General features: G+C 42.3%; 1 protein-coding gene across 1 annotated transcript in view; it reads left to right on the forward strand.

Annotated features, from left to right (window-relative positions):
* Positions 1 to 268: 268 nt before the first annotated feature.
* The window catches only part of GLIS1 (GLIS family zinc finger 1), a 179,542-nt gene continuing 157,728 nt past the window's right edge, over positions 269 to 22,082 (forward strand). The window contains exons 1-2 of the mRNA XM_077785349.1: positions 269 to 475; positions 938 to 1,318. Coding sequence (XP_077641475.1) covers positions 976 to 1,318 — 343 coding nt within the window. The 5' untranslated portion in view covers positions 269 to 475; positions 938 to 975. The remainder of the gene's footprint in view (positions 476 to 937; positions 1,319 to 22,082) is intronic.

Raw genomic sequence — 22,082 nt, forward strand, 5'->3', positions numbered from 1 at the left:
TGCGGCGGGGGAGTGGGGCTGAGCCCGTGCGCCCGGCGCGGCGGCGGCTGCCGGCGGTGCCGGCGGGCAGCGCGTCCCCCGGGCGGCCCCTCCCAGGTAGGAGTGCGGGGGCGCGGCTGTCACCGCGCCCGGCCGGGCTCTCCCCCCCGCCCCCCTTCCCCGGGGACCGGTGACTCGGGGGCCGCGGCGAGCCCGGCGGTGGCGAGCCCGCTTTGCCACCGCGTCCGTGGTTGCCGGGGCGGCCGCTGTTCGGATGCCTCAGCTGAAAGGCACCGGCCGCCAAACAACCCGCCCGTGTGCCGGGTCCCCTCCCCGCCCCTCCCGGCCGCGCTCGCCTTCCCGGGAGCGGCTACGAGCAGCCCGGCAGTGTTGCCTAGAGAGGGAGCGAAGCCGACGCGCGGCATCGGCCGCCCCGTCCCTCACGGACGAGCCGCCGCCGGGGTTCGAGCGCCCCGCGTCTTCCCCCGTCCGGCCGGTGTGTGTGGGACAGCGGGGTTGGGGAGCGGGCTGGGGGCAGCGGGCTGAGGGCAGCGAGTGGGGGGAACGGGCTGAGGGCAGCGGGCTGGGGGCAGCGAGCTGAGGGCAGTGGGCTGAGGGCAGCGAGTGGGGGGAACGGGCTGAGGGCAGCGGGCTGGGGGCTGAGGTTTGCAGGCTGAGGGCAGCGGGCTGGGGGCTGAGGTTTGCGGGCTGGGGGCAGCGGGCTGGGGGCTGAGGTTTGCGGGCTGGGGGCAGCGGGCTGGGGGCTGAGGTTTGCGGGCTGGGGGCAGCGGGCTGGGGGCTGAGGTTTGCGGGCTGCGCCGCCTCACGCGCGGCCGTTGGCGGCCGTTGGCGGCGCGGGGCTGAGGCGGGAGGCGGCGGGACGGAGGGCACAGGGCTGAGGGCTGAGGCGGGTCCGCGGCGGCGCCCGCGCTGACAGCCCGTGTGCCGCTCGGTGCAGGAGAGCGGCGGGGGCCCTGGCAGCGGCAGCAGGCGGACATGCACTGTGAGCTCGCCGCGGGTCAGAAAGGCAGCGCCCGCATCGAGGTGAGCGACAGATGCCACGGAGCGTCTCAGAAGGATCTGCCGCGGGTGACTCGTCCCGGCGCTGGTAAAGCTCACTTGAACCCTCAGATGTCCTTTAAAGTATCTGTCAGTAACGGCAGTGACCACACGGAGCCTCAGCAGAGCCCCCCTGAAATGTCAGCACCTCTGCTAGATTTCATCCCCAAACGACCCAGCATATTTGAGAGGATTCCGATTCTGCCCAGGGCGCAGGAGCTGCGATGCACTAGAGGCTCGAAAGATTATTTCCAGCAGCAGAAACATCAAAGCGTGAAGGGTGAGTTTGAAAATGCATGAACTAAACACTGCCATCACCAAAAACCTATTCACCACACAAATAAAAAGGTAACAAGCTTTTTTTCCCCCCCTCCCTTCTCCCTTTCTGGTCTTTAGTGTGTTTTCTAACTTGTTTATTTAACTTCAAGCTGTAAAACTTTTTTTCCTGAGCACCTTGGAGGGGCAAGATAAACCAGACTGCTTTTCCAGTGTTAAGCTAAGTGTCTCTCAACAGAATTTTAAAAAATCTTGAGATCAGCATCTTCTTTAGTTGTCCTGAGTGGGTGCTGCTCATCATGTGGTCGTGTCTCAAAGGTGGTTGTTTTGGGCTTGGTGCTGAAGACTGGGCTGGTTTGTCCTGCACCAGAGAGTTCATGTGGGGTGTTTGTTTGTGAGCGTGCCTGACAATAAATGCCTGGTTCTTATTCAGCAGTTTCACCACGGTTGCTTGGATTTTATAGTTTGTATTTCAAATAGATGTTACAAATGCTGGATTCAGGCGGTGAATCCTCAGTCTTAGGAACTCCTGGTGCCGGAAAGGTCAAATTCTGCTAGTTAACAAATCCCTGATTTTCAGCTGTCCATCGTTAAAGAAGTGGCACTGAAGTATGATTAGGAGTTGCCTGCTAAAAATCTGTTAATTACATTTTTCACCTAGAACTGGTTAACTCAGCTGAAATTTGTTAATCAAAATTCAGTTTTAAAATAATCCCTCTAAGGTATCACTGGATGGGCTCAGAACGAATTGGAACATTTCTTCATGCTACAAAGTCGCTTGCAGAGACATATATACACCTAACGTTATTACATTAAGACAATGTTTTCTCTAATGTTAAAAGGTAATTATCTTTTTATCAGTCTATTCCCATTCTCTATTTTAGATATGTAAGTGCAGTTATCTTGTTGCTGCAAGACTGTTCTCACTGGGATTTTTTCCAGTTCTGTCCATTCTTCTGAAAATTAAAAGTAGGCTTCATGCCCTTGGACTAGTGACATTTTCTTTTGTGTGCTTGTTACCTAGGGTGATGGCACCTTTCATTGCCACAAAGTTATGTTAATGAACACCTCGATCTGTGCTAGGTCTGTCCTACAGCCTCTAGGATGTGTTTGTTCATCACCACTGAATACAGAGTGGACCAGCAGGTTATAAATTACCTTTTTTATTTTTTCTGTTTGTTAATGCTGCAATTCTTCTCTCCTGATTAAAAAAAAAGAAAAAAAAAAGAGGTTGTTAATGTTTGGCAGGAATGAAATGAAGGTCTGTTACACAGACTCCTGTTTGGAGGGGGGAGAAGGAGGATTCATGTAGTAAAAGGGAGAGCTACATCTCTTGTGCCGTTGTGCTGCTGCAACTGCTGCCTGTGGAAGGGACTCGGGGTGTTCTAGTTTCTTGCAGTCCCATGGGTGAGGTTGGTGCCACTTGACAGGGTTCATACTAGCTTAAAATCCTTCCCATGCATTGCCTTGTCCAGGCAGACTGTTGAAATACTTTTAAAGTATTTTTTCCTTTGATCTGTTTAGCCCTCTTTCCATGCATAACCCTCTTGCTGTTGCAGAGGGCAGGAGTGTAGGGAGGGAAAAGGAAGAATTTAACTTTGCATTCACTTGGGACTTTTACAGTACATGTAGGTGTGCATGGGAGAAGGTTCCCATTTCATCTTTCCTGACTGATCAATTTCCCATTTTCACTACTGGGGAAAAAAAAAAAAAAAAAGTGTTTTACATTTTGTTGCTGTTTTTGTTTAGTATGTTTTCTGTCCAGGGTGTCACTTGTGATTGCTTCAGTGTATGGGGGACTTGAGTCATGGGAGTAAGTAGGAGGTGTCCATGGGCAGGATAGGGCTCATCTAACTGAGCAGGAGGATTTGATGGATAATATTGGATTTTTCCAAAGATGGCGACACTGAGTTTTTTGGGTGGCTTCCTGTTGTTTGTTTGTTGAGGTTTTTTGTTTGGTTTTGTGTTTTTTTCCCCCCCAAGAAGACATTTTCAGGAGGAGCTAGGGAAAGTAAAATTTGAAGTAAAATTCTGAGTCTGATTTAAAATGTGTGGGATGTGCTGCTCCTTTTGACCTGGGCAGTGTCAGCAAGTGCTTTAATGCCCACTGGAGCATTCTGGAGTGCTCACTGTGCTCCAGCTCACAAATCAGTGTATCTAAAGTGGGCTGTGCTGCAGAGAGGAGAGCTGCTGCTCTTTCAAGGAGCAGTGCAAACCATCTCCCACCAGCCCTGGTTCTCTCAGGAAGTTGAAGGACTGGGATAGCTGCATGTGGATGTGATATACCAAGATAAAGCTAAGATGTGGAAGTGAGGGAAATACTCAGATTTACCCAGTGAAAGGTTTTGGGAAGGAAACTGATGACAGCTTGATTTCAGACCATCGTGCCGTGCGTCTCCTGTTCTCCAGCCCCAGAGTGCCATGTACCCAGTAATTCCCTCTGCAGTCTGGGTTAGATTACAGAATGTGCCTCCTGGTTTTGGTTTATCCACAGTTGAAAGCTGCAAGTAGGGAGTGTAAAAGATGCTCTCTAACAAGAGCAAAACTGATTTTTGTACTTGCCTGTATGGTCTTTTTTTCCCTAAACAAGTCTTAATTTTTTTTTTCCAAAGAGAATGAATCAAAATGATACACTGCTCTACTAATAAAAAGGGCAGCTTTGAAGTAATCACAATGGGGAAGAAGTATCCTGCTGTTGCAATGTCTCTGTGGTGTTACTCTGCTGCTTCACAGTGTTTAAGTTATGATCCTGCAAAATGCTTCTGTGCCTGAGCAAGTCTTTTGGACTTTCTGAAGAGCCAAACAAAAACTTAGGGCTTGTGGTGAGGATTATTTCTGGGAATCGGATCATTTAGGTCTAAACTTTTCAGGATGGAGCTGTTGGTTGTTTGCTGAAAATACCACTGTTTTTGACTTCTGCCTCATATTTTGTTCTGTTTGGGAGCTGTTTAAAATAAATGCCCAGTTTTCACCCAGCCAACCCCTTCTGATGTGGCTGGCTGCGATAGGCACCACACTTTTCTTGGTCATTGAGTTCCCTGTGTGTAACAAGGCAGAGTATTTGCATACAGATACTGCTTTTTAGCGGCATTTGACACAGAATAACAGTACCATAAGGTATCAAGTCCATTTTACAGTGTTTTCCTGGAATTCTGTGTGTTTTGTTCCATGTCGTTGAATTTCATGCTACGGTATTACAGTTTTGAAAGTAGCATGGCAAAATACTTATTGTCTACAGGGAAGAAGCTTTGGGGAGGCTTTAGTGGTGAAAAAAGAGTAATCTATAAAGATGCCAAATATCTCAGTTTCTAAATGACATTGATTATGGTTGTTACCAGGAAACACTTCTCCTTTTCATTCTTTTCCAGTTTTGTTCAGTGTACCTAATTCATGACTCAGTAGAAATGACGAGATTTATCCTGTTAGCTGTGCCACTGGGAAATCATCCAAATGGCCCGGACCTTTGCAGCAACCACTTCAGATATTAACTTACAGTGGGCAAAACAATAAGCTGGTCGAGTTGCAGTAGTTGGATGTTTCCTTGTTGAGAGTGTGTTTTATTCAGACAAGGAGAAAACGGCTTGGATTTTTTTCTTGTTTGCTGTTAACTGTAGCTGCTTTCAGCAAACACACAACCAATGTATTGAAATGTATTAATTTCCTTCTACTCTTGAGAAGGAGGGGTAAATCTTGCCATTTAATCCCCCTGTGACTGTTTCCCTGGTTGTTGGGACTGTCCTTGTGAAAGTAACAGCTTATACTGTTGGGCTCTTAAGCAAAAGTGTATACTTTGGGTCAGGTGAATTGACTGGTCTTGGGCCTGATGTTGCCATTTTCTTTCTTACATCAGTTATCTGTGTTCACCTGAATTATCCCACTGGAGCAAGTGTGACTACCTAGAGCTGATAAATACGTTATGAACTGATAAGGAGACAGGGACAGGTTCACTGGTATGGTGGTCTATAAAACTCTCAGTTTTATATAGAGCTGCAGTAATAATTATTTCTTGTTTTCACTCTAGTTCCCTATCTGCATTTGAACTCTGCTACAAAAAGGAATTGAAAGGTTTGTCTGAACAGAATGGTTAGTTACAGAGCTATATTTTTATTTCATGGTCTTTTTTTTTTTTTTTTTTTTTGCCTAATTTTGTTTTGTAAGGTGAGAAAGGAGAAGAAACTGCAAATTGGAGAATGTGTTCATAAATTCATTTGGAATAAATTGTGACTGTTCTCTCCTCCCTTAAATTATCTATAATGCTTACTTGTCTTGAATAGGCAAATAACTTTCAGTTACTTGCAGCTGAAGGAAGTTCTTCTAATGATTTGTGTTGCAAAATCAGTCACTGACTTGAAGATGGGAATTTCATGGGTTTAATTTAGAAGAGGTTTAATTGTATCTAATCATTAAATCCATTGTAATTTAAGAATCGTTAGTGGAGAATGTTTAGCAAATACAAACCAGGAAATCTAATGATCAGCCAATCATATAAAGGCATTCAGTACTTGTAAAAGCAAAAAAACTTCTTTTCTGCTTCATGACAAAAACCACAGCTACTGGAAAAACTGAAGAGAATAAATGTTGTATCTATTTTAATCTTTTTTAGAATTATATGGAATAACAGATGTCATATTATTCTGAACAAGAAAATAAGTCTAGTAATTGGAAGAAAATTTTTCATTTGCTTTGAGTTTTGTTTGAAGGAATAGAACTTAAAAGTAAGAAATCACTTGTTCTGTCTTTAAAATGTTGCTGTAATGGAGGTTATTATATACTGGGCTAAGTGGAGTGAGAAGAAAAATAGCCTTTTTTCTTTTACAGTAAGAAAAAGATTAATGTCTACATTTTGCAAGTGGTTAAGTATGTACATTACTGTTCCTGAGAGCAGTCTCAACAGCTACAAATTTTTGGACATAGACCTTTCTAAATTGTCATTTCAATATAACTGAATACATTGTTTGTATCTTTAGAGTTCAACCCTGTACACATATAAACTATTAAGTGTATGCTGAGGATCTTTAGTATATTTGAGATTGTATTTTGGGAGGGCTACAAGATTCTTTTTAGGGAAACTGCTAAATTTAAAGTGAATGTCTTCTATGAGACTGTACTGCTTCATTGCAGTAAAGTGGTTTAGTTTTTTGTTGAATAAGAAGGACAAAATTTTACCCTAAATTATTAATATCAGTAGGAGTCTTGCCACTAACTTCAGCTGGGTCAGTATTTCAATCCTGGTATTACAGAAGTTCTTTTTCCTGTGTACAGGGAAAAGCTTGTAGAGCAAATAACAAGTTTGTATTAAATCCATCTGTAAGCTAGGAAGTGGAATAACGTATGGATTATGAGAGAAATATGTAGTACTGTGAATATAATTTCCATGCTCAGTACCGTAATTACCATTATTTTAGAAATTCTGCTGTTTAGTGATTTTAGAACTGTTGAAGATGTTGATGGCAGCGTAATTGGAAAGGGAAAATAGATGTAAACCACTCCATTTTGCACTCCAGATTTCTATCGTTGTATGTCAACAAGCTTGAACCAGGCGTGCAATCTAGTAATCATTTCACAGTTCCTGAAATGGCTTTTAATAGACTGGGTTTGTTTGCTATTTTTTTTTTCCCTAGCCACCCAACGCTGTTTCCCAGCACATTGCTGTAACTCAGAATACAGGGTTCCAAAGCAAGGGCAGTGCTCACTGGCTGTGGTACAGCACAATCTTGCCCCACAAATGTGCAAACAATAGCAAAAGTATGTGTTTGGGAATATGGCACAGCTGTTATCTTCTGCCGGGAGCAGGGAGCGTTACAGTGACATAGAACGACCAGTTAAAACCACTCCGGCCGTTTTATTGCCTGTAAATGGGGCGTGTAAAGAAAAGCAAGGGCCGGTCCTTCCATTCAGATAACCATCGGTGCACACTAGCGGCACTGCCTTTCTGCACAGGCTTTGAAGAATAGAGGCAAAGAGTTCCCCTTTTTCCTTGCCCTCCTATTACATTTCTGGCACCCTATATGTGAAATCTTGGTTGGAGCCTGAACTTTCTGTTCTGAGAATCTGTGCTTCACTGGTTACCTGGAACAAGGGCTTCTTTTTTTATTATTATTACAGTTATTAGCTTGACTATATGAAATGATTGTTAATGAGTATTTGTAGATGGGGGACTGCTTGTAAAACAGATGAGACATTTCCAGAGCTGCAGTAGGGAATTGATCCAAATTCTGTATTTTACATTATTTTAAGCTTTTGAGCTTTACAAGGCTGATCTCAGTCAACTCGGAGTGCTTAAGGTATTTTTCTTTAAAGCAACTGTTTTGCTTTAATAATTATGTTTGACTTCTCCATCATTATGTTTGAATGTATATGTGATTATCTTACTGAATGGATTGGTAAGGAGCACTGCAATTGAATTTACAGCACCAAATTTATTCTAAGGGTTAAATGAATGTAAAACATCATAAACTACACTTAATTCAGGCATTTACATGGGTGATAAGAGGGCTTTGTGAGAGCTATAGAGCTGTTAGTTGTTTTACAATGAGGAGAAAGCAAATTCATTCTTACATATTGTTTGCGTATTAGCCAGAGGGAAAAATGACACTGAGGCGACATCATCAAATACAGTAAAAAACTAACTTTTTAATACAGATGTCCATTGTTGTTTTAAGTGCTTAGGGGGGTGGTGGTTTGGTTTATTTTGGAACTTGCTGAACTATATGAAGTGTGTCTCCAGGGGCCTGGTATTTTAATACCTTGTAGAAGGTTGTATAACAGTAGATGATGTATTTTGCCTGCCTTCCAGTGCTGTAAATAAATTACATGTGCTGGCTTGGGAGAACGTATGTGAGGTGTAAATCAAAGGCTAATATAAGAGGAAAAATACCAATTAGTGATGTCTTGCTACAGGTTAGAGTTTCTTTTCTCATTTATATATATTCAAGAGGTATAAGAGCAGTAATATGTATAAAAATGTTAACATGAGGCTCTTCCTTAGAAGGGGTAGAAGGTCTAGGATTATTTAAAATAAGTGCTGTGATTCAATGCTTTTTCACAATTTGCTATGGTTAAGTCACTTAAATACTGAAGTCAAGAATCCCCTAGGCAAAGAAAGATAATATAATTTTAAGTGTATTGTTAAAATTGAAATTTGATAGCTTCCACTCTCTAATCCTATCTAAGTCTTTGTTGTATTAAAAGGAAGATAGATACATGTGGCAGTTTTGGAGCATAATCTTTCTTTGAGTTTAAAGGATGATAAATGTGCTTCAGACAAGCAACACAGCAGTTTATTGGTATGAATGTTTTGCTAAATACTGCATGCTTAACGCAATCCCCATTCCTTTATAATAAGTTTAAATATTAATTCTTTGGAATGCTAGATGCCTAAAGCTAGATAGAAATGCTGTGCAGTTTCAGATATCTAGGAGTGGGCTTGTGAAACAGGATATTTAACTGGGAGAGATGAGTAGCACATTTCAGAGTTATTAGGGCAGAACAACAATGCAAGAGGATGACTTAAAAAGTTACAAAATTGTTTTCTGTGCATGAGGCTCAAATACCTTAGAGTTATTTATTTGAACCGCAAGAGCAGATTTCCTATCTATGTAGGTTCTAGATTGCAGTTTTTATTATTATTTTGTTTAACTTCTTAGCTGCCTGGCCCTCTCTAAAGCAGCTGGCTTTGATTTAACCTGAATCCTTCACAGAGAGAGAGTGCTCAGTCACAATGACTGCGAGTTGTGCTCTTGGATGGAACATCTCTGTAGTGACTGAAGAGAGAAGACTAAATAGGTCAGGAACTTCAGAAGGACTCACTTCACTCTATGTCAGCGCTTAGTGTTCCTTATGTAAGTCCTGCCTACCTCCCAACCCCCATCTGTGCTGGACAGAGAAGAGAGAGTTAAAGTGGGAACAGATAAAAGAGGAAATTTCTTGTTTATTACCCAGTACTTTCTGGGAAAATCCCAGAAAGGATTTAACATAAAGTTTCATAACTCTCGCTTTGCCCTGCTGTTCCTGCTGAAATAGCAGGGAGTGGACTTCAGGAGGAGGCCAGTATTGAGTATTTTTGAAAACTCTTCCATGCTCCTTTAAGACACAGAAGATCCAAGTGTTAAATACTCTCCTGGAGAAAAGCAAGCACTTGTAGACCAGTAGCTCAGGTGCCAAGGTCAGTTAGCACAGCACGTTCAGCTTCAATTTTTCTTGTGTTCAAGATCATGTATGGGTGTAAAGCTGGTGTGATCAGCCATTGTATGTGAAATAGGCAAAAGTGGTGAAGGATTGTGCCAGCAGCCAACATGGCTAAGTATATAAATAATTATATAGGGTCCTTGAACTCTGTTCTAAGCTGTACTGTTTTTATAATTTTGGGGCAATGATATGTACTGCTCATGATATTTCTACAGTGAGAGCGTAGCAGAGTATGGTCTAGAGAAGGACAAGCCAGTTTAGGAACCAGAAACAGGGCAGTTGTTTGGGTAAACTCTCAGGGCCAGCTTAATTTTCTGTGCTTAGAGACAGAGTTTGTTAGTTCAGGTGCAGAGTTGGGATGATGTGGCTGTGCTCTGTTTGAGATCTGATCTGGTGGTGGGGCAGGACGTGGCATTGCAGCTTGTGGCTGTATCAGCCCCGGGTGGCACATGCTGCAGTGTGGCTGCAGCCCCTCTGCACAGCGTGTGCATGGACTGGGTTTCTCTCCTGGCTACGTGAAGGTCCTGGTGTTTGGCCTTGTTGATGAGTCTCTGAGCATGAGTGGTGAAAAGTGCAAAATCCATCTTTGTTATCTTGGGGAGAATAACATTTTTGAAGCAGCATTTTAGCTGGACTTGTTGCTGCTTGGCATCTGGATTGTGCTGCCAGTTGAAGAATTGTTGCAGAGGAACAAAATCTCTCATTTATTTTAGTGCTTGATGTGCTGAGGTGAGAGAAAGGAGGCTACATGAAGGGAGCTGTGTTGGGCACAGCCCAGAATAAAGTATTTGCTGCAAGGGAAATTTCTGCCCCCCACCCCCAGTTTTCTGGGTTGCTCTTGCTTCCCGACAGATGGCAAAGTCTCACAAGGTGCATTGTTCTTGAGGCAGAATCACCTGATGGACTGTGGTTTTTGGGCTTTTGAGGTGCAGGTGGCTACTACAAGGTTCCCAAGGTCCTCATCACTCTGGTAGAACAGATTTTGCATGCAGCTAAGACTGTCTCCAGGATTTGAACAGGAAAAAGCAACATTAAATTCCTTCTTTCTGGATATCTGATTGTTGTAATGTTCAGTTTCCTTGAAGTTATCAGAGCTAGTTTATGTTCAACTGAAACTGAACTGGCCTGATCCCACTGTCCCTAACTCTGGTGCAAATCTGAAGTGATGCCATTTTAAATCTAAAAGTGGATAAAAAGGAGGGAGACTTGCGCTCTGGAGGGCTTGTGCATAAAAAATTGTCCTCCAAGTATGGACTCAGTTCACTTGGCAAAAGAAAAAGACATCTCATGCTTTTAATCTTAACAGTTTGCTTCTTATTTTTCCTCTTGCCAACTTGCCACAAATCGGCTTTTATTCCTTTTCTTTGAGATCTTGAGTTATCCAAGGTTTGCTGACTTGTTACAGTTTTGTGGGGATAAGCTACAAACAGTGTGTGGATGGTTCTCCTTGCAGAACAAAGATCCCCATGCCTTTCAGCATCTCCCTGATTTGGATAGATATGATGGAAATTTAAGGGGATATTTACTCCTAGAGCCCACTTGCTCTTTCCCTGCTCTTGAGTCTTAGTGACCTTTCCTTTCTAATCTCTTGGCCTCCTTATTGAGCCACTGTGCTGTTAATTTATTTTTAAATGTATATATAAAGGGTTGTAACTGACTTGATTTGTGGGCTAAATGAGTGGAAGCATGGCAACTGGTATAAATAGCTTTTGGTCTGCTGGAAGTGTAAATACTCAAATCTGTCAGGGTGATTTGACTGGCTTTTATTGGAATCATTATTCATATGAGATCTCCTTTCTCTTATACTGCATCCTTCAGAAGCTATCAGGCAGAGATTGCTGTCATAAGTACTCAAACTGCTTTGTCAAAATGCACTTTTATACCTGTTTGCCAGTTCCATAGATACTTTTACAAGTAGATATGTTCTGCAAGATTAGTCATAGAAGGCTAATATAAAGGGACCAAAACCTAGAAGATGAGAGCAAACCACTGGGATAATTAATCATCACCAGTGTTTTGAGCTCAAATGTATGATAGCATTGGGCTAAAAGTGCAGCTTATTTGACAAGTTGGAATGAAAACACTGGTGTGTTGCAGCCTCAGCGGTACCCATCCTGAGTTTCTCAAAATGAGACTAACCTGCTTGGGGAGCTTTCTTTGCTAAGGGCTAGTGTTAATGCCAACAAAAGATTTTTTTATTAGCTGCTGGAGAAGTTTCTGGAAAACTTGAAAATTAAGAACAGTAAAAATCAGAGGTGATAAAGAAGTTTTATGCATTGGGCAGATGTTTCGGCAGCAAGCAGTCACTCTGAAGAGACAGGGGGGTAGTTTTGGATCCTAGATAATAAGACTTGAGAGAAAACTTGGTGAAAAATTTCCTCATAGCCAGCTAGAATTTAGATAAAAATGAATTATGACACTCGCTACCACTAGAGAAAATAATCTGGGAGATTGAATACAGGTTCCAGTGTGAAGGCTGCTGATAGCAGCATTTGCTAGTTTGATGAGCATCCCTGATTCAAAATATGTTATATATGGGAAGGAGCTTCTACACAGAGTGATTTGGAGATCAGAGTTACAGTTCATGTGTATGGTGCCCACACATCTGTCAGAGGCACTGGTCTTGTTCTGCTGCTCCAGAAGGAAATCTCCTGTTGCATCCTTTCTGAGCTGAGTGTAGCTGTAAGTTTTCTCTGTTGGTTACTAAATATTTTGTAAAATGAACCTGATCTGCAACATCTTCTGTGTCTTCTAGTTGGTTTATTCTTCCACAGGGATTATGTGGGCTTGAAAGAGACCTTCTATGACTATATTAATTTTCTGACATACGGTGCCCAAGGATGGCATAAGTTGTTTATCACTGGAGTTTTTAAAGAGGCTGGATGGAAATCCTACTGTGGAATGCAATTCTTTGGGCCCAGCTGTCTTTCCTGTGACATTTTTAATTCCCGCACTCAACCGCTTAGGCATTAGAGAGTTAGAAGAGGTCTCTCAAGCTGTAATAGTCCAGGCTTCTATCCTCTTTGACTTGCTGAACAAAGTTCAAATCCCTCCTTGTCTAATATTGGTGTTTCTGGCCACTCATTTGTTTGTCAAGAAAACACTGAGAAGGCATGCAATAAAAGCCAGGCTGAGTGAAGGCTCGAAGAACACCAGTTGGGAGAACCAGTGGTGGGACAACTGGGCATGGAAAATGATTGATTTTATGTGCAAAGCAGTTGTGAAATGTTCTGTGGCATTCTGGGGACATGCCATTGCTAACAAATGATTGTCTGTTGGGGATAGAAAATGCCAGCCATTGTTCTGAAGAAGGAAATAGCCTTATTGATACTGAATTAGGCTCACATTGAATTATTATTCATTTGCAGTGCATCCTGTTTTCCAAATACAAAAATTAACTGAAGGCCTGCAGCACTATTGACCTTCAGTTATTGGTTGTATCTAACATCCTTATGGTCCAGGTGGAGTTTAGACTGTTTATATCTGGGGATGGCTTGTGGCAGAAATTGGCATTAACGGAGCAGCTGAAGAAGGCTGTTCTTTTTAAAAGTTCATCAAATTAGTTCTTGTTTTATATGAGAGTGAAGCTGGCAGAGGTAAATGTGTTGGTAGATAAGACTTCACTTCTGGTATGCATTTTGTATTGTCAGATTCAATGTTGATGGCAGAAAAATAGTGGTATAGAAAACAATGTTGTTGCCTTTTGAAAAGAATAGAAACTGACTTCTATAGAAATTGAGATGCACACCAGATATAAATATTTTGTGCAGTGACAGTGTTTTGTATACAGCTCTGAAAGTTTGGGTTTTGTTCCCAGTGTTATTGAATAGTTTCTCCTGAAATCCTAACAGACTGTAGAATGCCACTACCAGTAAAGTTTACTCATTCAGTTTAAAGGAAGATTTTTATTTAATAAAAATCAGGAAGTGACTGGCATTTGACATGGATTTCTTGAGCAATCATCAGGAACTGGACAACAGGTATTTTGTTGTATCATACATATGAGGCAGTACCTTGGCATGGAGGATATAAACTGTTTTTATAGGTGAGAGGCTGTATGCTCTGGAAAGCAGTGATACTGAAAAGGATTGGTATGTCACATCCATCTAAAAGGGTATGAGGTGATATGATACATTATTAAAAAGCTTAGGGAGAGATGTAATTCTTCTGTAAATTATCAGTCTGGTTGCAGGAAGATAAGTTAATGCTCAGACTTTCTTAAATGGCTTTGAAAAATCAGAGGATTTGGAGAAGAACTGGAAGATGCTGACCTATGTGTTGTACCCATGGACTAATGGAAGATTACAGGGAATCTGGTCTGTTCCAGAGATGCAATGGAGAAGTAAATAAGTGATACTTAAGGGTTCTTTTTAGTGCAGAATGGTATCTCATGGCTGGAAACTGAGAAGGATAAAACAAGAAGGAAGATGGGTTTTTGTCTGCAAGGGTAATCGAACCTGGCACAGTTTAGTCAAGGATAAATCTTCTGGTATTGGGTGCAAGTAAATGTTCCTATGGAAGAAATTATTAATATTAACCACAGACAATTGCATTCAGTGGCAGAATCACTAGATGGACAAGCTGGACCATGCCAAGGGCTTTCACTTGCAATCTGTAAAAGACTGGATGCCAGGCCATCTCCTTCTTCCAGAGCTGGTGCTGCAGTTCCTTCATGTGCCTTCTGCATTGCAGTCCATAGGCCTGGCATCCAGATGAGGCCAAAGTTGTGCCCTCATTCTGGGTTTTGTGACAAAGAGTGAGGGACAGACAGGGAAGGAGGAGCATTGCCACAACCACAGTCACACAGTTTGGACAGTAGTTGTGGCAAGGGAATCACTAGCAGCTAATGTTTTCTCCAAACCCACCCTTTCTTTTCTCTTGTTATGTCTCTCCCTTCAGCAAACAACACCACTCCTCCTGGACTAAACAAGTCTGTCCAGAGATGTGTGGAACCTGCTGTCTGCCAGGGCCTGGGCTGAGACCAACTAAAAAGAAGTGCTGGGTTTAAAACCTGGACACGTGGAGAAAGGATAACGGTTGTGATAGTATCTTGCTAGGCACTGATGATTTTCTACATTAATGTCTTCCCTTTACTTGTTTTTTGAAATGAAAACAAAGGTTTAGCCTCCTTCCTAGCCCAGCAATAGTGACATACTAACACAGTTATTACAGCAAACATTTTGGCCCTCTCTGGTCGTGATGTTTTCTTTCTGTGGGGAGACTGAAATACTAACTCACAAATAATGTCTTTAGAAGTCATATTAGTCACACATTTTTAAGACATTCCAAAATCATACCAACCTCCTTCTGAGCTTGTCTGTTGCTACCAATGATTCAAAGTTTTGAAAACTCTCCTTTAGTTTTGATTTACATTTTGGTCTTGGGCACTTGTTATTTCTGGCAAATGCCAGCTCAGTTTCATTAAAGAAAAATCTGTTTCACAGCCACGCAGCTCAGATCTGCTGCGCTTCTAATAATTGATGGCTGGTTTCCTTATTTCCTGCATTGTAGAAAAATAAGGACCTTGTTAGATCCAAACAAGCCTGCATAAAGTCACAGTGTGAAACATCAGGTTGGGGGTGAGCAGAGCAGCTGTGGGCAGGTTTTACAACTTTGGGCTACAGTTGATCGAGGCAGCCAAGGGAAACTGAGAGATACCCATGTGACTAAAATTCAGCGGAGTTCTTTGGCTCCCTGGCCTGAGATTTATATTTGTGACACCTTCCCCTCTGTCAGTCCCTGGGCCAGACACAAGTCTGTCTGTCTGTGTACCTAGGACTCTGCACACCCTGTGGAGTGGCTGCTGTGCCTGTTCCTTGCTGTGCCACCACGGGACGTGTCTATTCCCAGTGTTGGCTGTCATGCTCCTACAGCCCACAACAGTGTGAGTGTGTGCCCTGGGAGAAAGCAGCTGCCATGTGGTGGAGATGAAAAATCAAGAGCAAACACTTACTGAATTTCTGCAAGTGGGCAAATTAATTTCAATCTGAACTGTCATCACAAGCTCCTTTTTTTCCTTCCCCTTTGCTTTGGGTGGTATCTTTGATTTATATTTCTGCATGAGGCAAGTGATCGTCTTTTGGTGCTAAATTCAGTTTCTTTATAGATTTCCAGTTGCAGAACCCTGTCAGTTTGTTTGTTAATGTGGTACCTTTTTTTGGATTTACTTGGGGTTTTTGTTTTATATTTTAAGAACTAGTGAAATTAAATGGTGTCTCTGTTAATTGAAAGCAATCTATTAGTTTTAAGGAGCAGCTAATGTCTATCAGGTATTCTTCTACAATGCAATACCTGTCAGATGCTTCCTTGGCACTCTATAAGCTGTAAGTAGAGACAGGATCCAGACTGAGAAATTAATGGAATTAAATGGCTCCTAGGAAGCCAAGCACCTGAACAATGTCGTAAAAGGTGATGTTTAATTTTTTATTTCCGTGCATTTATCAGCTCCAGCCTGTTTTCTTTGAGAACTGGGTAGTTACTTTCAGGAAAGACAAATGTATGATGACTCTCCTAGACACTTTTGAAAGACTTTCTCCTTAAAGAAGGTGAAGAAGAATTTGTAGGAATTGTAGAACTATTGGAAAATCAAGACTTACAGTTTGCTTTACTAAAGGCATGATGCTGAGAGGTATTCAAGCACCTAACTCCCATTGATATCTGTGGAAATTCAGTGCCTAAACAGTTCTCTGGATCTGGTGCTTGATCTTCTGGCATTGAATGTTACACAGTTCTTGCTTTCTGTGGGTCTCCTTTTAAGGCATCTTCTGTGAGTGGTGCTATAGTTTTAATTTTGAATTCTTCCTGTCGCGAGTTCCAGCACATGATGCAGACAGCTGCCTAGAAAGCTGTGCCATGTGATAGATAATCTATTGTTCCACCAAGGAGTTGAGGCCTAGTAGACAAGCAGTGGGGTGGGAGAGTGAGTCAGACAAAATACACAGCACTTTCATTAATTGTTGCTGAGGGAGGATGGGGCCAACCTTCAGGCACCGTGACTTTGTTGAGTGGGGAACTAGAGTGACATACTCGTTTGAGTGAAAATCCAGGGAAAAGTGGGAGATTTTTGTTGGCATTTCCTCCACTCAGCACTGATCTTATCATGCCGGTTTAGTAGCAGAGCTCTTTTGGCTCCTTGCCAGGTGATACCATTGGAGTCTGTCTGAGATGTGCAAGATAAAAGATCTCAGGGAATTACAAGTATTATGACTTTCCTATCAAACTCTTCTAATGTGTAGACTCCTAGAGTCTTCTGACCTAGAAAACTGCCTTTCTTTTAAAAATCCTGTTACTGAAGAAAAAGGAAACACAAGAGCTGGGAAGTGGGACTTGATGTTTATAAGGGCCCTGAGAGCAGTCGTAATTAGAGTGGGTTTTTGGAAGAGGCTTGTTCCTTTGCCAGCAAAGGGCCTTGGTGTTCAGCCAGGTTAGATGTAGCCTGAGAGTAAGCACTTGGGAATTGCCTGCCATACACTGGTTCTGTGTCTGGCAACGAGAACATGAAGTGTCCTCTCACTTAAAATACTTTGTGTACTCCCAGAGTGCCCTGTGAAACACTGCGGAGGGCTGAGTCACTGCCCAGCCATTTGGGCTGGTTCTTTAATCCCTTACTTGTGAAGGGCTGCACTGCACCAGGGTGCTGTGATGGTGATCCGTCCTCTCAGTGCTGTCTCACTCTTGTGGTACTGTGCAATTGGCAGTTTCAATATGGGCCCACAGTTGTGGCAGTAAGGCCAACTGAGTGATGGGAGAGCCAGGAAGTTCCTGGAATCCCCATTGTAAACCTCTTCCTTACGTTCACAGATTTACAACTGCTTTGGACATGAATACAGGCCCATCTGCACAAAGAGGTAAATGGGACTTTCAGAATGTAAGTGTGTGGGTGATCAAAGTAGTCATTAAGGAAAAAGACCTAGATAGTCTTTATTTTCTTTATTTTCTTTGTAAAGCTTCAAAATTGAACTCTTGAGTTGTGAACTTGTTTCTCAGATTTCACAGTGTATGAGAGGAAAACATTCGACTTCCTATCCCAAGGCCTCTAGAGCTGTTGTCAGTCCAATTTCCTTGGTTTTAGACAGGATCAGAGCTGTCCACCATATTGCATATCCTACAGAAGTCAGTGGGACCTCAGGAAAAGATGATTGCTTCTGGTAGAGCTACATTTGAGTGAGTCCCCTAGGACTTAGTGGGAGCTGCAGAGAAAGGTGCTGGGGCATGAATAAGGGACCCCAGTGAAGTCTCTGGCCCTTGTTTGTGCTGCTGTAGCACAGAGGGCCAGGCAGGGAGGGTATCCAAGGCAAAGCCCACTGGCTGCTAGGAGCAAGAGACTGGGAAGGAGTATTTGACCCCTGTGGAGGATCAAACCTCATTTTTGGCTATTGGAGGCGGTTGGTGCTCAGTGCAGGGAGCATCTGTCCCATGCCACCCACAAAGCCTGTAACAAACTGAGATCAGTAGTGGAAAACACCAAAAGCCACAAGCTGCTGTGTGCCTTAAAGAGCAGGAGAGATTGAAAGCACTGACTGCTGCCTGCAGCCCTGGAAAGGCTGGGAATTTCCTTAAGTAAAAATTCCCAGATGACCCAAGCATCAAATTTTGATCATTACTGTAAGTACCAAAACTATGTAGCTCATGTTATTTGTGTGCTTGGACAATTGGAGAAGTGGTGACAATGTGGTGCCCACCAGTGCTGGAGTGGAGGGGCCAGGGAGAGCTCCCAGGAATCCTTTGGCCTTGCTGGTGCTTACAGCAGCCAAATTTCCATGCAGTGCACAGGAGAAGGTGCTGCTTTTTTTCTTTTCTCTCCCCCCCTTTTCCTTTCTTCCCCTCTCTCTATTAATAACTGAAGCCAATGGCTGCTCTGAGTTACGAGGGGGTTTTATTGCCCAGTTGCATGGTGGAGGGGCCTGGTTTTCATTGTGCAGTGCGGGATATCAGTTTTAACCCAGAGGCAGTGATGTTATTTAACAGGTGCCTTAAAGGCATAGTGCTTATTTAATCACCGTCTCCAGATCAACATTATGTAAATTGAAATTGCTTAGGTACGCAATTAATTGTGAATGCTTTAGACATTTTTAAAGGCATAAGACAATACCTGAAGTTCCATTTTAAGAATATCCAGGTCAAAGGACACACATGTTTTTATTTTCTTATTTGAGGTATAATGTGTTCAAGGCAGATTTATGGCACAACCTTTGTTTATTGACTTGTACTTTTCCACATGAAACTAATGGAACATGACAGATGATATTTATGAGGCATGTGTTCTTGATTAAATCATGTTAGACATTAAAACCTGATAAAAGAACGTATTTTAAAGGGTGGATTAATAGAAAAGGAGGCAACATTGATTGGGGAGTTTACACGGAACAAGACATATTGGTCTTAGACTAAGTATTTATAAGTGAGATATGTGGTTATAAAACTTTAGAAGCTGAACAGAAAAAGATTAATAAGCTCTGGCACTTTGGAAAGTTCTAGTTTTTTGTTTTTCTCCCTTTGTAAGCCACTGGCCACCTTGTATTTTTGGTCTTTCAAGTGAATTTATTCAGTTCTGCATAAGAACTGGTGACCCTTTGTGGCCTACTGCTTGTAATGTTTGTCCTATGTGCATTCTGTATTCTTTGGGATTCCCAGTCTGTGCAAGAAGCCTGTGCCTCTGCTAAAACCTGCTCTGTAAACATGCTCTAAATTCTGTTTAGAGGGGTGCAAATGAGGTGAATCAGCAACAGTCAGATGGGGCTGTGTGTCCCCACCATGATACCTGGGGCTTTGCACAGAATTCTGAGTAACAGGTTAGTAGGGAATCACCCCGAGTAGTGTTTTGCTTGTCAGTTTAAGAGTATCCTCTTAAGTATTTCCTGTGGAGAGCAATTGGAGGATTTTCATAAATGTAGCAAGTGGGAGCACATTTAATTTGTTTCTGTGGCTTATAAGAGTAAAAGGAAAGCAGATACCTGCATTCTGCTTTCAGTTTGTTTCTGTGGCTTATAAGAGTAAAAGGAAAGCAGATACCTGCATTCTGCTTTCAGTTACACAGGTGCAAATGTGGAATATTTCCTATCTCAGCTATGCAGATGGATCTGAGGACATACTCTGGCTTGCTGCAGTATTTTCTGTGCTGAGTTTTAACTTCTGTAGCTGAATTTGTTCTAACATGGATCCTTAAAGCTGCATTTTGTCTGGAACAGAAAAACTGCTGCAAGAGAAGATAACTTTGAGTTCTTAAAGCTCCTAACAGTTTAGATTTGCAGAAGTAATGTTCACTGCAAATTCAAGAAAAAATTAAGTTCTATAAGTTTTTATTACAGCAAAGTAATTTCATGCTGTGGTGCAGTATTTATCTCCTCTTTGTAACCTCCTTCTTGTAACCGAAAGACTTGTGCCAAATTAATAGCTCTTCTCATCTGAAAGCATTGTCTTTGCTAGATGAGGTACGGTAAAATGTGTTAAAGTGACAGGATTCAAATATTTCAATGAGTAAATTGCTTCAATATCTTCCACAGGGAAGGAATGCAAATTATAGGCAAATTTATAGTTTGCTTTTGTTTGGACTTGTCAGGGTAGAAACTAAAAATACTTGCAAAATGAGAAAACTGTATAAAAAATACAGTTTTCTGTGAGTGGAAATGCTTTTATGAAGTGTTGTGTGATTTAATTTCAGTTAAAGTATGACCTTGCATCTCATATCATCAGCACGAGTTGTGTTTGAAAAGCTGTTAGCTAAACTGCACTTCTGCTTTTCACAAATCCAGTGGTAATTATTTTTCTTTTTTTCTTTTTGTTTTCCCCAGCTTGTTCACTAAAACATCCCTACCTGAGATTTTAGAATAAGCATTCTCTCCCATTAGGAAGTGAAAATCTTCATAATGCAGTTGTTTCCCTATAGAGATTTCAGCCCTCCTTCCTCATGTGTATGGTCTAAGCCAAAACAGCAGATGTTGGAGAATAAAAAGAAGAGAATAGAAAATAGCCCTGGAAGTAATATGATGTTGTTACATTAGTATTTTGCCTCCTAAAAGATTTAGCAGAATTTAAAAAGCTTCAAAGATGGATTGAATAATAGATCAGAGACTTAAAAAAAGTGCATTGAGGCTGAAAAGAAGGGGAATGATTTTGTTGAGAATTGATATAGATCAAAGATGCAGTGTTTGGACAAATAAAAGAAGGAGAAGGGGGGAAAGTGTGGTTTTGGAAAAAAGCAGCTTAGCTCTCAGTCCTATAAAAAGTGTAAAAATTGCTCACATTTAGAAACATGGAATCTTAAGTGACAAAATGGATACTGAATGTGAAGGGAAGGTAGAAGCATGTTTATTGTGTTTTGGCTCATGCTGGTAATCATACCCCTAAGCTTTGCCCTCTAAGCTGGGTTCAGGTTCTCCTGGAAAAAAAGCACTTCTAGTCACCAGTGAAAATGTCTGGGGATGATGACCATCACTCAAGAGATGATGGAGATCAGAGAGAAACTCTTTCCTGTGCAAGTGGTGAGGCCCTGGCACAGGTTCCCAGAGAAGCTGTGGCTGCCCCATCCCTGGAAGTGTCCAAGGCCAGGTTGGACAGGGCTTGGAGCAACCTGGGATAGTGGAAAGTGTCTCTGTGCATGACATGGGGTGGAACTGGGTGAACTTCAATGTCCCTTCCAGCCCAAGACCTTGTATGTTTCTATAATTCTTTTCCCACAAGGATGCTTACCACACCATTTTTGGTAGTTCTTTGCCAAGCCTGTTCTTACACACCATGAAGAACAGATATGCTGTGTCCCTTCTGTCCTCATGCTTAGCTGTCTTTCACAGCCCTCTCCTTGATGTTCAAACTATGTCTTGTTTGCTAAGCTTCACTTCTCTCGGCAAAATCCATTCAGAGTTTCATGTTGTTGTGGTAGTGGTAGAATTGGATCCAGAAATCCACCTCTTGACTTTGATTTTTCTAAATCTGTGTAAATTGAAGGAAAACGGAATTCCTTTAGCTCCAACAGGTAATTGCTTCACTAGGAAAATTAGTTGCACTATTAATGATTTTATGTACCATAAAGGAATTGTCCTTGGAGTCAAAAATGTTGGTACTAGGCCACCAGGGAGGAAGCCCTGAAATTAAAACTTCTCTCTCAGCATGCTTCATACTGAACAGGTTCTTGCTGAGTTCTCCCAGAATGTCTCCTTCCTTGCTCTGTCCTGCCATGCTTTCCCAGTGCCTGTTCCTATTTCACTTGTTGCTTTTTCTTTGCCTGTATTTTTGCTTACTGCTGGTTTGTGTTTCTACATCTCCTTGCTGTGGAGGATGCAGACTGGTGGTGCTGAGGCACTGCTGAAGGAAGCTAAACAGGCCAGGCAGGAGGCCTTTAGGAGGTGCTGTAGTGGCCGAATCATGCATCAGGATCTCCCTGCCCAGTGCTTGAGAAACAAGGATGACCTATTGGCTGTAGTGTTGCTTTGTAAAGACAGCTCTGGTGCTGCTGGGAGGCAGCAGATTCCCATTTCCTGGCATCAGGGCTCACTGAGAGAATGTCATGTCCAAAGAAGTTTGTGTTTAATCTGCATTTCTAATATAAATGGAAAGGAAAACACGTATCAGCTAATACTGATTAA

This window comes from Lonchura striata, chromosome 9 (genome assembly GCF_046129695.1).
Source record: "Lonchura striata isolate bLonStr1 chromosome 9, bLonStr1.mat, whole genome shotgun sequence".
In the NCBI taxonomy this organism is placed as follows: domain Eukaryota; kingdom Metazoa; phylum Chordata; class Aves; order Passeriformes; family Estrildidae; genus Lonchura; species Lonchura striata.